Source organism: Somniosus microcephalus, chromosome 10, assembly GCF_052327205.1.
Source record: "Somniosus microcephalus isolate GS21.2 chromosome 10, FLI_Smic_1.0, whole genome shotgun sequence".
NCBI classification, from domain to species: domain Eukaryota; kingdom Metazoa; phylum Chordata; class Chondrichthyes; order Squaliformes; family Somniosidae; genus Somniosus; species Somniosus microcephalus.
In genome coordinates, this window is record NC_140996.1 from 6,827,107 (window position 1) to 6,842,389 (window position 15,283).

General features: G+C 51.8%; 1 protein-coding gene across 2 annotated transcripts in view; it reads right to left on the minus strand.

The window, feature by feature from the left end:
• The window catches only part of gphra (golgi pH regulator A), a 91,850-nt gene extending 76,809 nt beyond the window's left edge, over positions 1-15,041 (minus strand). For both annotated transcript variants that reach the window (XM_085998384.1, XM_085998383.1), the window contains exons 1-3: positions 14,942-15,041; positions 2,927-2,986; positions 998-1,101 (exon numbers count right to left, since the gene is read on the minus strand). In XM_085998384.1, coding sequence (XP_085854510.1) covers positions 998-1,101; positions 2,927-2,986; positions 14,942-14,983 — 206 coding nt within the window. In that variant the 5' untranslated portion in view covers positions 14,984-15,041. The remainder of the gene's footprint in view (positions 1-997; positions 1,102-2,926; positions 2,987-14,941) is intronic.
• Positions 15,042-15,283: the final 242 nt, after the last annotated feature.

Genomic DNA, 15,283 nt, shown 5'->3' on the forward strand with positions numbered 1-15,283 from the left:
ACTAGGGATTAGTCTCGCCGATTTAAAAAAGGAGCATTTAAGTCCCTGTGCCTTAGAACTACAATTGAAATCAAACTGAATGACTATAAATGGCAATTAAAACCACAATAGAAAACAAAATAACCAGTGGCAATGTGCGGACTGGAGTTTCATTGAAATCTCTGACCAGGTTATTGTGAAAATGAACACTCATTAAAAATGTAAATAAGTACACCATAAAAGTGATAGATTTAAGACCGTGCTGTTAGAAAAGGACAAGGACAAGCACTGCAATACCATTAGTTTAAGATCACTTGGGCCAAAATGATAGCATACCGTTGGTTTAATGTGTCAGCCGTGGCTCAGTGGGCAGCACTCTCGCCTCTGAGTCAGAAGGTCGTGGGTTCAAGTCCCACTCCAGAGACTCGAGCACAAAAATCTAGCTTACACTCCAATGCAGTACTGAGGGAGCGCCGCACTGTCGGAGGTGCCAACTTTCGGATGAGACGTTAAACCGAGGCCCCACCTGCTCTCTCAGGTGGATGTAAAAGATCTCATGGCACTGTTCGAAGAAGAGCAGGGGAAGTTATCCCCAGTGTCCTGACCAATATTTATCCCTCAATCAACATCTAAAATAGATTATCTGGTCATTATCACATTGCTGTCTGTGGGACTTGCTGTGTGCAAATTGGTTACTGTGTTTCCCACATTACAACAGTGACTACACTTCAAAAGAACTTGACTGGCTGTAAAGCGCTTTGAGACGTCCAGAGGTTGTAAAAGCCACTATCTAAATGCCAATTCATTGTTTTTCTATAAATAAGAGTTAGGTAAGGAATTTATTTTGGAAATGCTGTACTGATGAAGTAACAACAATACAATTAATTCCAATTAACTCAAGAAAACCCGACGATCTTCATGTACAATTGCAAAAAAACAGAAAGGATGTTCTTGGGCTGACCGACAGGAGGTGCGTCACTACACAATCCTAAAATGTTGATAAGGAATACACACTCACCTGCTGTTTAAAAGACCCAGAATCTCAAAGATGATGAGTTCAAACATAGTACAGGAGAAAGCAAACATCACGGAGAAAACCATTTGGACAACATACTGTCGGACCTGCATCAAAGAAGAAAAACAGAGTCTCGCACAATTGGCTCCAGCTGCCAGCAGTATAGACATGAGCGAAGCTGCTATTCTCGGGAGGAGAGTATTAAAACAGAAGCAAGTCATGCAGTGTAAAGCCGATAATTGTTGCTGGTAGCAGGAAGAGAAGGCAATGTGCTCCAGGTTTTCCCATCATAAATGCATTTACATAGAATTTACAGCACAGAAACGAACCATTTTGCCCAAGAGCATTTATGCTCCACACGAGCCTCCTCCTACCTTACTTCAACCTATCATAACATCCATTCTTGGGATGTGGGTGTCGCTGGCAAGGCCGGCTTTTATTGCCCATCCCAAGTTGACCTTAGCCAAGTGACTTGCTGGGCCAATTCAGGCTGAAAGTGAATTTCGCAGCGCTACGTGCCGCAGCGCCACACGCTGCGGCATGGCACGCTGCGGTACTGCAGGCCTTCCTCCCATTGTTAAGGGGGAGGGGCCTGCAACAGCGCGAGCCCCGATCGCGAGTGCCGGCAAAAGAGCCCGGCACCAAGGAGAAGTGCCGGGCTCTCGGGAAACAGCCGGCAATGCCGCGGGGGGGGGGGGGGCGGGCGGGGGGGACCAGGAGGCCGGGGACGGAGGTGCTGGCAGGCGGCTGCCGAAAAAGCGGCCGCCCCGCGCCTCCACCTTAACTTGCGCCTCTGCCGGCGCAGCAAGGCCCCGTGAACCGGGCGCAGGTAGCGAACGGCGCTACAGTGGCGTTCGCTACCAAATATCGCGATCAGGGCGCGAATGGGGCGCTGCGCACACCGATGACGTCATCGGTGGCGGCGCAGCGCAAAAGGCTAACGCCACCATTAGCGCCCCTGCTGAATATCGCGGGAGGCGCAGCCAGTGGCGCTACAGCCACTGACTGCCTCTTTAGGCGCTAACAGGTGGCGCTACTCACCCAATTTCTCCCCCAATGTTTCTAACCACATTGGTGTAGGACTGGAGTCACATACAGGCCAGACCAGGTAAGGACAGCAGGTTTCCTTCTCTAAAGGACATGAATGAACATTGGTTTAATGGATTGCTGGCAGTATTACAATGAGAAAACCTGGGCCTGCATGACACAGATTTCTCTCACACAGTATGATCTGCATGTGTAATCTGATGAAGAAAATGTTTACACTGGGATTAATTTTCCTTTTTGGGGGGGGGCGAAGAGGGAGAAAGACAGGGTACTAAATTTATTAAATATTAATTCAGTTTCTGAACAGCCCCAGTCTGTTCAATCTTTCCTGGTAGTTATAACCTCTCAGTTCTGGTATGATCCTTGTAAATCTTTTTTGCACCTTCTCCAGGGCCTCGATATCCTTTTTGTAATATGGAGACCAGAACTGTGCACAGTGTTACAAGTGTGGTCTAACCAAGGTATATGGAGAGCAGAACTGTGCACAGTACTTGTAGTGTGGTCTAACCAAGGTTCTGTATGTTCAACATATCTTCCCTGCTTTTCCCACATTACAACAGTGACTACACTCCAAAACGACTCCATTGGCTGTAAAGCGCTTTGAGACGTCCGGTGGACATGAAAGGCGCTATAGAAATGCAAGTTTTTCTTTTCTTTCAATTCTATCCCTCTAGAGTACAAAGAAAAGAGAATGAAAAAACCTGAATGTCTATACTCAAAATCGCAAAGAAATTCAAACAACGTACAACTAACTTAAAAAAGATTATTTTAAGGAGCATGTTGTATCCAATAACAACCCAAGCCATAATGAACCTTGTTTTGGATACTTGTCCCACGGACAATAGCAATCCCATCGAGTTGACTTTGTAGTAATTAGAAATTTACCTCATAATCCTTGAATAACTGACGCATAAAGAAAAGCCACCCGAATCCAAAAAACAGGACCTGCAAAAGACATGCACAAAAAACGTCAATATCCCGAACAAATTGGAGGCGCAGCATTCATATACACAGGACTGGAATTGTCCAATGATCTGAAGTCTCAGACTAACACAGTACAGGAAACTTTGTGTTATCCGGAGGCTAACTGTCCGGAATGCTCGAGCCACCGGCAAAAATCAGGAGCCGTTTTCGTTAGTTTTTTTTTCTTCTCATTGCTTTTTTCCTCAACAGTCAAGCTCCGCAAGGTCTGCTGAAGCTGTTGCTAAGCTACAGAGACGCTTGGACTGTTTAGAAGCTGTAAGCAACAGGGTTTGTTGACAGATACGGAGCTCAGAAGCTTCCGTATCTTTCAACATTAGCGCTGGAGTGTCCGGCAGTTTTGAGGGAACGGCAACAGCTCGGTCCCGTCGGTGCCGGATAGCACAAAGTTTCCTGTACAACAACCTGCATTTATATAGCGCCTTTAGCGTATAAAACGTCCCGCGGCGCTTCACAGGAGTGTTATAAAACAAAATCTGACACCGAGCCACAGAAGGAGAGATTAGGACAGGTGACCAAAAGCTTGGTCAAAGAGGTCGGTTTTAAAGGGGAGTCTTAAAGGAGGAGAGAGGTGTAGAGAAGAGGAGAGGTTTAGGGAGGGAATTCCAGAGTTTGGAACAGGACTTGGTGTGAGTTAGGATACGGGCAGCAGAGTTTTGGAACCAATCTCCAGTCTGGGAACTCGGAGGGAAGCAGTGAGGTAAAAAGTAATCCAAGTGTGACGTCACCAGAAAGCAGGTAAGTGATTGGTTGGTAAGTATTTCTCCCTTTTTAAGCTTAAATCTCTTTGGTTTATAGTTTCTAAGGTGTGATATACACCATCTAGAATCGGGGCAGAGGGTATTTAAGAATAATATTAACAAATTTAATTAATTACATAGAATGGGAGATCAGGTGATATGTTGCTGCTGCAATATGTGGGAGCTGGTGGACACCATTGATGCTCACGGTGATCACATTTGCAGTAAGTGTTGGCTGCTCGAGGAATTCCGGCTCCGTGTTGAAGAGCCGGAGTTCGAGCTTCAAACACTGAGACACATCAGGGAGGGGGAGAGTTACCTGGACTCTGTGTATCACGAGGTATTCACACCAATTAGATTAATTAATTCAGATGTAGTCCGTGGCCAGGGTCAGGATGGTGTGACTAGAAGTGAGGCAGGTACGGGGATCCAGGAGGTAGTGTTGGAGGAGCCGCAGCCCTTGCACTTGTTCAACAGGTTCGAGGCTCTTACTCCCTGTGAGGATGGGAACAGGGACTGCGGGGAGGATGAGCAACCTGGCCACAGCACCGTGGAGCAGGGGGCCATTCAAGTGGGGGGAGTTAAAAGAAATGTTGTAGTGGTAGGGGATAGTATCGTTAGGGGGATAGATAGAGTTCTTTGCAGCCGAGAGCGAGAGTCCTGAAGGCTGTGTTGCCTGCCCGGTGCCAGGGTTAAGGACATCTCCTCTGGACTGGAGAGAAACTTGGAGTGGGAGGGGGAGGATCCAGTTGTCGTGGTCCATGTTGGTACCAACAACATAGATAGGACAAGGAAGGAGGTTCTGCTGAGGGAGTTTGAGCAGCTAGGGGCCAAATTAAAAAGCAGAACCACAAGGGTAATAATCTCTGGATTATTACCTGAGCCACAAGCGAATTTGGCTAGGACAAATAAAATTAGAGAGTTAAATGCGTGGCTCAAAGACTGGTGTGGGAGAAATGGGTTTTGCTTCCTGGGACACTGGCACCAGTACTGGGGCAGGAGGGAGCTGTTCCGTTGGGACGGGCTTCACTTGGCCAGTGCTGGGACTAGAGTCCTGGCGGATCAAATAACTAGGGCTGTAGAGAGGGCTTCAAACTAACTAGTGGGGGGGAGGTTCCCAGAGAGCAAATAATAAAAATGACAACAGAGAAGGTCATAGACTTAGGTAGCAGTGGGGAAATTAAAAACCAGAGCGAGTCAGGAAGGGGCAGAAGGTATGGAGTAAAAGGTAAAGTAATAAAAAGGGCAAAAGCAGGAACTAAGTGTCACAAAACATCTTTGAAAGTTCTCTATCTGAATGCACGTAGCATTCGTAACAAAATAGATGAGTTAATGGCACAAATAACTACATATGGGTATGATCTTGTGGCCATTACAGAAACATGGCTGCAGGGTGACAATGCCTGGGAATTAAACATACCAGGTTATTTAACGATCAGGAAGGACAGGCAGGAAGGAAGGGGAGGTGGGGTGGCTATGTTAATAAAGGAAGGAATCACTGTAATACAGAGAAATGATATTGGGTCAAAAGATCAGGATAATGAAACAGTTTGGGTGGAGGTAAGGAATAATAAGGGGAAAAAAAACACTAGTGGGCGGAGTCTATAGGCCTCCGAACAGTGGCAACTCTGTTGGACGGAGTATCAATCAGGAAATAGTTGAGGCTTGTAATAAGGGAACATCTATAATTATGGGGGATTTTAACTATCATATTAATTGGACAAATCAAATTGGGCAGGGCTGCCTTGAGGATGAATTCATTGACTGTATTAGGGATGGGTTTCTTGAGCAGTATGTAACTGAACCGACCAGGGGGCAAGCAACCTTAGATCTGGTCCTGTGTAACGAGACAGGATTAATTAAAAATGTCCTAGTAAAGGATCCCCTTGGAATGAGTGACCATAACATGGTTGAATTCCATATTCAATTAGAGGGTGAGAAGGTTGGATCTCAAACAAGCATGCTAAGCTTGAATAAAGGAGACTATGAAGGTATGAGAGCAGAATTGAGTAGAGTGGATTGGGAAAATAGGTTAAAGGGTAAGACGATACATGATCAGTGGTGTACATTTAAGGAGTTATTTTACAACTTCCAAAAAAAATATATTCCACTGAAAAGAAAAGGGTGTAAAAGAAAAGACAGCCATCCGTGGCTAAGTAAAGAAATTAAGGATAGTATTCAACTAAAAACAAGGGCATATAAGGTAGCCAAATCTAGTGGGAGGATAGAGGATTGGGAAAACTTTAAAAGACAGCAAAAAATAACACAAAGCTTGATTAAGAAAGGGAAGATAGATTATAAAAGTAAATTAGCAAAAAATATAAAAACAGATAGTAAGAGTTTTTATAGTTATATAAAAAGAAAAAGGGTGGCTAAAGTAAATGTTGGTCCCTTACAGGATGAGACCAGGAAATTAATGGTGGGAAATATGGAGATGGCAAAAACACTGAATGAATATTTTATATCAGTCTTTACAGTAGAAGACACTAAGAATATCCCAACACTGCACAAACAGGGGGCTAAAGGGGGGGAGGAGCTAAACACGATCAAAATCACTAAGGAAGTTGTACTCGGTAAAATAATGGGACTCAAGGCGGATAAATCACCTGGACCTGATGGCTTACATCCTAGGGTCTTGAGGGAAGTGGCGGTAGGGATTGTGGATGCATTGGTAATAATTTTCCAAAACTCCCTGGACTCGGCAAAGGTCCCGACAGACTGGAAAACTGCTAATGTAACACCCTTATTTAAAAAGGGCAGTAGACAGAAGGCTGGAAACTATAGACCGGTTAGCCTAACATCTGTGGTAGGTAAAATTTTAGAGTCCATTATTAAGGAGACAGTAACAGGACATTTGGATAATCATAATTTAATAGGACAAAGTCAGCATGGTTTTATGAAGGGGAAGTCATGTTTGACAAATTTGCTGGAGTTCTTTGAGGAAGTAACATATAGGGCGGATAAAGGGGAACCAGTGGACGTAGTGTATTTAGACTTCCAAAAGGCATTTGACAAGGTGCCACACAAAAGATTATTGCTTAAGATAAAAAATCACGGGATTGGGGGTAATATTCTGGCATGGATAGAGGATTGGCTATCTAACAGAAGGCAGAGAGTTGGGATAAATGGTTCATTCTCAGACTGGCAATCAGTAACTAGTGGTGTTCCGCAGGGGTCAGTGCTGGGTCCCCAACTCTTTACAATCTATATTAACGATTTGAAGGAGGGGACCGAGTGTAACATATCAAAGTTTGCAGATGATACTAAGATGGGAGGGAAAGTAGTGAGTGAGGAGGACATAAAAAACCTGCAAGGGGACATAGACAGGCTAAGTAAGTGGGCAGAGATTTGGCAGATGGAATACAATACTGGAAAGTGTGAGGTTATGCACTTTGGCAGGAAAAATGGTAGAGCAAGTTATTATCTTAATGGCAAGGAACTGGAAAGTACTGAAGTACAAAGGGATCTGGGGGTCCTGGTGCACGAAACTCAAAAGGTTAGTGTGCAGGTGCAGCAAGTGATTAAGAAGGCCAATGGAATGTTGGCTTTCATTGCTAGGGGGATAGAATATAAAAATAGGGAGGTATTGCTTCAGTTGTACAAGGTATTGGTGAGACCGCACCTGGAATACTGCGTACAGTTTTGGTGTCCATACTTAAGAAAGGACATACTTGCTCTCGAGTCAGTACAAAGAAGGTTCACTCGGTTAATCCCGGGGATGAGGGGATAGACATATGAGGAGAGGTTGAGTAGATTGGGACTCTACTCATTGGAGTTCAGAAGAATGAGAGGCGATCTTATTGAAACATATAAGATTGTGAAGGGGTTGGATCGGGTGGATGCGGGGAGGATGTTCCCGATGATGGGTGAAACTAGAACTAGGGGGCAAAGTCTTAGAATAAGGGGCTGCTCTTTCAAAACTGAGATGAGGAGGAACTACTTCACTCAGAGGGTGGTAGGTCCATGGAATATGCTGCCCCAAAAAGCTGTGGAAGCTACATCATTACATAAATTTAAAACAGAAATAGACAGTTTCCTAGAAGTAAAGGGAATTAAGGGTTACGGGGAGCGGGCAGGAATTTGGACATGAGTCTAGGTTCGGATCGGTCATGGCCCTGTGGGTAGCGGAGCGGGCCCAGGGGCCGTGTAGCCTGATCCTGCTCCTATTTCATGTGTCTAATTCTGTTAGATTCAGGAGATGGTTCTGTGATAGTGGATCGGCGGTTAGGATCAGATCAGCCATGATCTTATTGAATGGCGGAGCAGGCTCGAGGGGCCGATTGGCCTACTCCTGCTCCTATTTCTTATGTTCTTATGGATGAGTTTAGGGAGGGTGAAAGGTCAGCCAGGAGAGCATTGGACGACTACAAACCCAAAGGATAATTAAGTCAACATGACCCCCGTAGCAGTTATATATTCTATAGCCTGACAGTAAGTCTTTCTTAAACCACTCAAAAATAATTTGCATTTATATAGCACCTTTAACATAGTAAAATATCCCAAGGTGCTTCACAGGAGCGATTATCAAACAACATTTGGCACCGAGCCACAGAAGGAAGTATTAGGACAGGTGGGGAGGTAGGTTTTAAGCAGCATCTTAAAGGAGGAGAGAGAGATAGAGAGGCAACGAGGTTCAGGGAGCGAATTCCAGAACCTAGGCAGCTGAAGGCACGGCCGCCAATGGTGGAGCGATTAAAATCAGGGATGCACAAGAGGCCAGAATTAGAGGAACACAGATATCTTGGAGGGCTGTAGGAGTTTACAGAGATAGGGAGGGGTGAGGCCATGGAGGTATTTGAACACAAGGATGAGAATTTTAAAATCGAGGCGTTGGTGGACCGGGTGCCAATGTAGATCAGCGAGCACAGGGGCGATGGGTTCGCCCCAACTTTACACTCAAAATTTAGATGAACGGGACATCCCAATAATGTAACGAATTTTTAAAAAATACACCACTTGGGGGGGTTCTGTTAAATGTGTTATTGTACAACACATTGGGACCACATCTAGGGCAGTAGAGAAATTAAATCCACCTCCCCAAAATATTGCTCCAATCAGTAATCCCATTTGTTTGACCATCCTGGCATGGTAAGGCATTACTCTGTCTGAGCTCGGGGTTTGAAAATCCTGTCAATTATAGGTGGCAGGGAAAAAATGAAAGACGCATTTCTATAGCACCTTTCACAATCACAGTGAAGTACTTTTGAAGTGCAGTCACTTCAAAATGACTTTGTAATGTAGGAAACACAGCAAACAATTTGCGCACAGCAAGCCCCCACAAATAGCAATGTGATAATGACCAGATATTATGAGTGAGGGTGGAGGAGGGGGTGAGTGTGGAGGGGTGAGGGTGGGGGGGTGATGTTGGTTGAGGGATAAATATTGGCCCCAGGACACCAGAGAGAACTTCACTGCTTTTTTTCAAAATAGTACATGGGATCCTTTACGTCCACCTGAGAGGACAGACTGGGCTTCGGTTTAAGGTCTCATCTGAAAGACGGCACCTCCGACAGTGCAGCGCTCCCTCAGTACTGCACTGGGAGTGTCAGCCTGGATTATGGGCTCAAGTCTCTGGAGTGGGGCTTCTGACTCAGAGGTGAGAATGTAGCCACTGAGCCACGGCTGACACACGCGCTTTTATTTTGGGTGACCGCCTTTGATCACAGAGACACAGTTCTCTCACTATTTCAGCGGTTCTCTCAAACACCCTGGCCACTATGGTGCCGACAGAATCACAGACACACACTTGCATGGCTTTACAATCAATCATTGGATTGATCGCCCCCTGCCTTTGCCTGTTAAAGGGGGGGAGGGAGGGAGGGAGTGAGGGGGAGGCGGAGGAGGGGGGTGAGGGGGAGGCGGGGGAGGGGGGTGAGGGGGAGGCGGGGGAGGGGGGTGAGGGGGAGGCGGGGGAGGGGGAGGCGGGGGAGGGGGAGGCGGGGGAGGGGGGTGAGTGAGGGTGGAGGAGGGGGGTGAGTGAGGGTGGAGGAGGGGGGTGAGTGAGGGTGGAGGAGGGGGGTGAGTGAGGGTGGAGGAGGGGGGTGAGTGAGGGTGGAGGAGGGGGGTGAGTGAGGGTGGAGGAGGGGGGTGAGTGAGGGTGGAGGAGGGGGGTGAGTGAGGGTGGAGGAGGGGGGTGAGTGAGGGTGGAGGAGGGGGGTGAGTGAGGGTGGAGGGGGGGTGAGTGAGGGGGAGGGGGGGGTGTGAGGGTGGGGGGGGGTGAGGGCGGGGGGGGCTGAGGGCGGGGGTGAGGGCGGGGGGGTGAGGGCGGGGGGGGTGAGGGCGGGGAGGGGTGAGGGGGGGTGAGGGTGGGGGGGTGAGGGTGGGGGGGTGAGGGTGGGGGGGTGAGGGTGGGGGGGTGAGGGTGGGGGGGTGAGGGGGGAGGGGGTGAGGGTGGGGGGGTGAGGGGGCGAGGGTGGGGAGGGTGAGGGTGGGGAGGGTGAGGTGAGGGTGGGGGGGTGAGGGTGGGGGGGTGTGAGGGTGGGGGGGTGTGAGGGTGGGGGGGGGTGAGGGTGGGGGGGGGGTGAGGGGTGAGGGTGGGGGGGGTGAGGGTGGGGGTGTGAGGGTGGGGGGGTGAGGGTGGGGGGGGTGAGGTTTGGGGGGTGAGGGTGGAGGGGGTGAGGGTGGGGGGGGGTGAGGGTGGGGGGGGTGTGAGGGTGGGGGGGGGTGAGGGTGGGGGGGTGAGGGTGGGGAGGGTGAGTGGGGGTGAGGGTGGGGGGGGTGAGGGTGGGGGGGTGAGGGTGGGGGGGTGAGGGTGGGGGGGGTGAGGGTGGGGGGGGGTGAGGGTGGGGGGGTGAGGGTGGGGGGGTGGGGGGGTGAGGGTGAGGGTGGGGGGGTGAGGGTGAGGGTGGGGGGGTGAGGGTGAGGGTGGGGGGGTGAGGGTGAGGGTGGGGGGGTGAGGGTGAGGGTGGGGGTGGGGGGGTGAGGGTGGGGGGGTGAGGGTGATTTCCCTGATATCTGGAACAAAGGACTCATAACGCCCATATACAAAAGTGGGGACAAAACCAACCCAAACAACTATCGAGGCATCTGTGTAAACAGTAACCTGGGGAAGGTATTCTGTAGCATCATAACCAAAAGACTTATAAACTTCCTTGAGGAGCACAATGTCTTGAGTAAAAGCCAAATTGGATTCCTGCCAAACTATAGAACATCCGATCATATCTTCACCCTGCAGACCCTAATTGACAAACACGTTCACCATAACAAAAGCAAAATCTACGCATGCTTTGTAGATTTCCAGAAGGCTTTCGACTCCATCTGGCATGACGGTTTATTCCTGAAACTTATCGAAAGTGGGGTAGGAGGGAAAACATATGATGTAATTAAATCAATGTATACAAACAACAAATGTGCAGTTAAAATTGGAGACAAACAAACAAAATACTTCCCACAGGGGCGGGGGGTGACGCAGGGCTCGCCAATCTCACCGACACTCTTTAATATTTACATAAATGGATTGGCAAAACTACTTGAACAATCTACAGCACCCGGCCTCACCCTATATGAATCCAAGGTTAAATTCCTCCTCTATGCAGACGACCTGGTTCTGCTGTCACCTACTAAAGAGGGGCTACAGCAAAACCTGGACCTGCTGGAGTCGTACTGCCAGACTTGGGCCCTGACAATAAATCCCCAAAAAACCAAAGTCCTTGTGTTCCAGCAAAGATCCAAACATCAGGGACCCAAAATAAATTTCACAGTAGGAACAACCAAAATTGAACAAACCACTAACTACACATACTTGGGCTTAAAAATCAGTTCTACGGGAAACTTCAAACTGGCTGTGAATGAACTGAAAGAGAAAGCAAGAAGGGCTTTCTATGCCATCAAAAAATCAATCCAAATAGAAATCCCAATTAGCATTTGGCTCAAAATTTTCAAATCAGTAATTGAACCAATTGCACTCTATGGCAGTGAGGTATGGGGACCGCTAACTCAACAAGAATTTGCAAAATGGGACAAACACCCAATTGAGATCCTACATGCAGAATTCTGTAAAAGTATCCTCCGGACTCAAAGGAAAACAGTAAACAATGCATGCAGGGCGGAACTAGGCCAATATCCATTAATAATCACTATCCAAAAAAGAGCCACCAAATTTTGGAATCACCTACAAATGAGCAATCCCCAATGCTATCACTACGACGCCCTGAAATGCCAAGAGCTGACCATAAAGAAGAATACCCTCAGTCAACTAGTCCTGGGACTCAGTGAAGTAACTACTAACAATACTAACAATAGCCAGCCCCAGGACAGTGACAGGGTAACACAAAGAATTTGACCCAACACAATCGTCGCTAAGCAAAAGGAAAAATATCTGACATATTGGGCAGAAACAACAAAAACCCAAAGCAAACTCAATTGCTACTTGGCCCTAAACAGACAATACAACATAGCTGATTACCTGACCATGGTAAAGGATAACAAACTGAGAAGAACCTTGACAAGGTACAGACTTAGCGAACATAGCCTAGCGATCGAAAAAGGCAGACACAGGCAGACCAGGCTGCCAAGAGAGGACAGGATATGCTCTCACTGCAGTCAGGGAGTGGTGGAGACAGAGATGCACTTCCTCACAGCTTGTGGAAAATATCAGGGCATCAGGGAGAATTTCTACCAAAAATTCTCACAAATATGCCCTGATTTCAGAAATCTGAATGACAACCAAAAACTCCCATTCCTACTGGGAGAGGAGAGAAGCTGTATAACACTGGCGGCACACTATGTTACAGCTTGCCATGAACAGAGGGACAACCAGTAAACTAAGAAAAGAATATATATAAACAATGCGAATGTATATTTATACACTCAGGGATATACCTGTTTATACACTGTATGAATAGAACTGCGTTTATGTGCTAAACCATAAATGTATTTTGATGCTTTGGCAACATAAGATGTAACTTATCATGCCAATAAAGCGATTTGAATTGTGAATTGGGTGAGGGTGGGGTGGGGTGGGGTGAGGGTGAGGGGGGGTGGGGTGAGGGGGGGTGGGGTGAGGGTGGTGGGTGAGGGGGTGAGGGTGGTGGGTGAGGGGGTGAGGGTGATGGGTGAGGGTGATGGGTGGGGGTGGGGGGGGGTGAGGGTGGGGGGGGTGAGGGTGGGGGGGGGTGAGGGTGGGGGGGTGAGGGTGGGGGGGGTGAGGTGGGGGGGGTGAGGGTGGGGGGGGGTGAGGGTGGGGGGGGTGAGGGTGGGGGGGGTGAGGGTGGGGGGGGTGAGGGTGGGGGGGGTGAGGGTGGGGGGGGTGAGGGTGGGGGGGTGAGGGTGGGGGGGGTGAGGTGGGGGGGGTGAGGGTGGGGGGGGGTGAGGGTGGGGGGGGGTGAGGGTGGGGGGGGTGAGGGTGGGGGGGGTGAGGGTGGGGGGGGTGAGGGTGGGGGGGGTGGGGGGGGTGAGGGTGGGGGGGGTGGGGGGGGTGAGGGTGGGGGGGGTGAGGGTGGGGGGGGTGAGGTGGGGGGGGTGAGGGTGGGGGGGGGTGAGGTGGGGGGGGTGAGGCGGGGGGGGTGAGGCGGGGGGGTGAGGGTGGGGGGGGTGAGGGTGGGGGGGGTGGGGGGGTGAGGGTGGGGGGGGTGGGGGGGTGAGGGTGGGGGGGGGTGGGGGGGTGAGGGTGGGGGGGTGAGGGTGGGGGGGGGGTGAGGGTGGGGGGGTGAGGTGGGGGGGGTGAGGGTGGGGGGAGGGTGGGGTGGGTGAGGGTGGGGTGGGGGGGTGAGGGTGGGGGGGGTGAGGGTGGGGGGGGTGAGGGTGGGGGGGGGGTGAGGGTGGGGGGGGGGGTGGGGGGGGGGTGAGGGTGGGGGGGGTGAGGGTGGGGGGGGTGAGGGTGGGGGGGGTGAGGGTGGGGTGGGGGGGTGAGGGTGGGGTGGGGGGGTGAGGGTGGGGGGGGTGAGGGTGGGGTGGGGGGGTGAGGGTGGGGGGGGTGAGGGTGAGGGTGGGGGGGGTGAGGGTGGGGGGGGTGAGGGTGGGGTGGGGGGGTGAGGGGGGTGAGGGTGGGGTGGGGGGGTGAGGGTGGGGGGGGTGAGGGTGGGGTGGGGGGGTGAGGGTGGGGTGGGGTGAGGGTGGGGTGGGGGGGGTGAGGGTGGGGTGGGTGAGGGTGGGGTGGGGGGGTGAGGGTGGGGTGGGGGGGGTGAGGGTGGGGTGGGGGGGGTGAGGGTGGGGTGGGGGGGGTGAGGGTGGGGTGGGGTGAGGGGGGGTGAGGGTGGGGGTGAGGGGGGGTGAGGGTGGGGGTGAGGGGGGGTGAGGGTGGGGGTGAGGGGGGTGGGGGTGAGGGGGGGTGAGGGTGGGGGTGAGGGTGAGGGCAGGGGGGGTGAGGGTGAGGGGGGTGAGGGTGGGGGGGTGAGGGTGGGGGGGTGAGGGTGGGGGGGGTGAGGGTGGGGGGGGTGAGGGTGGGGGGGGAGGGGGTGAGGGTGGGGGGGGTGAGGGGAGGGGGGGTGAGGGTGAGGGGAGGGGGGGTGAGGGTGGTGGGTGGGGGGGTGTGAGGGTGGGGGGGTGAGGGTGGGGGGGTGAGGGTGGGGGGGTGAGGGTGGGGGGGTGAGGGTGTGGGGGGGTGAGGGTGGGGGGGGGTGAGGGTGGGGGGGTTGAGAGTGGGGGGGTGAGGGTGGGGGGTGAGGGTGGAGGAGGGGGGGTGAGGGTGGGGGGGTGAGGGTGGGGGGGTGAGTGAGGGTGGAGGGGGGGTGAGTGAGGGTGGAGGGGGGGTGAGTGAGGGTGGAGGGGGGGAGTGGGGTGAGTGAGGGTGGGGGGGGGGGTGAGTGAGGGTGGGGGGGGGGGTGAGTGAGGGTGGGGGGGGGAGTGGGGTGAGTGAGGGTGGAGGAGGGGGAGTGGGGTGAGTGAGGGTGGAGGGGGGGAGTGGGGTGAGGGTGGAGGGGGGGAGTGGGGTGAGTGAGGGTGGAGGGGGGTGAGTGGGGTGAGTGAGGGTGGAGGGGGGTGAGTGAGGGTGGAGGGGGGGAGTGGGGTGAGTGAGGGTGGAGGAGGGGGTGAGTGAGGGTGGAGGGGGGAAGGTAGTAAGGGAGGGGGGTGTTTGATGTGGGCTGAGGTTAGGGTGCGATGTAAGGGGGCGAGTTGCGGGTGATCTGAGCCGAGGTGACGATGCGGACTCTGGCCTTGAACTCTGAGGCTCCCGCCGGCCCGGGGGGGTCTCGGGGTCTCAAGGTCCGAAGTCCGGGGTCCGCTCTCCGGCCTCACTGACCTGCGACGAGAACATGATGATCGAGTCCACAAGGAACGACATGGCGCCGCCTGCGTCATCAGCCCGCGACACACCGACCTCACAGTGCGACAGAACAGGCACAAAACCATGGCAACCAGAGAGAGAGAGAGTGTGTGTGTGTGATAGAGAGTGAGGGAGAGGTAGAGTGGGAGTGATAGAGAGAGAGTGATAGAGGGAGAGAGAAAGAGAGTGTGTGTGAGAGAGAGTGGGAGTGATAGAGAGAGAGTGATAGAGGGAGAGAGAAAGAGAGTGTGTGTGAGAGAGAGTGGGAGTGATAGAGATAGAGGGAGAGAGAAAGAGAGAGAGAGTGTGTGTGTGAGA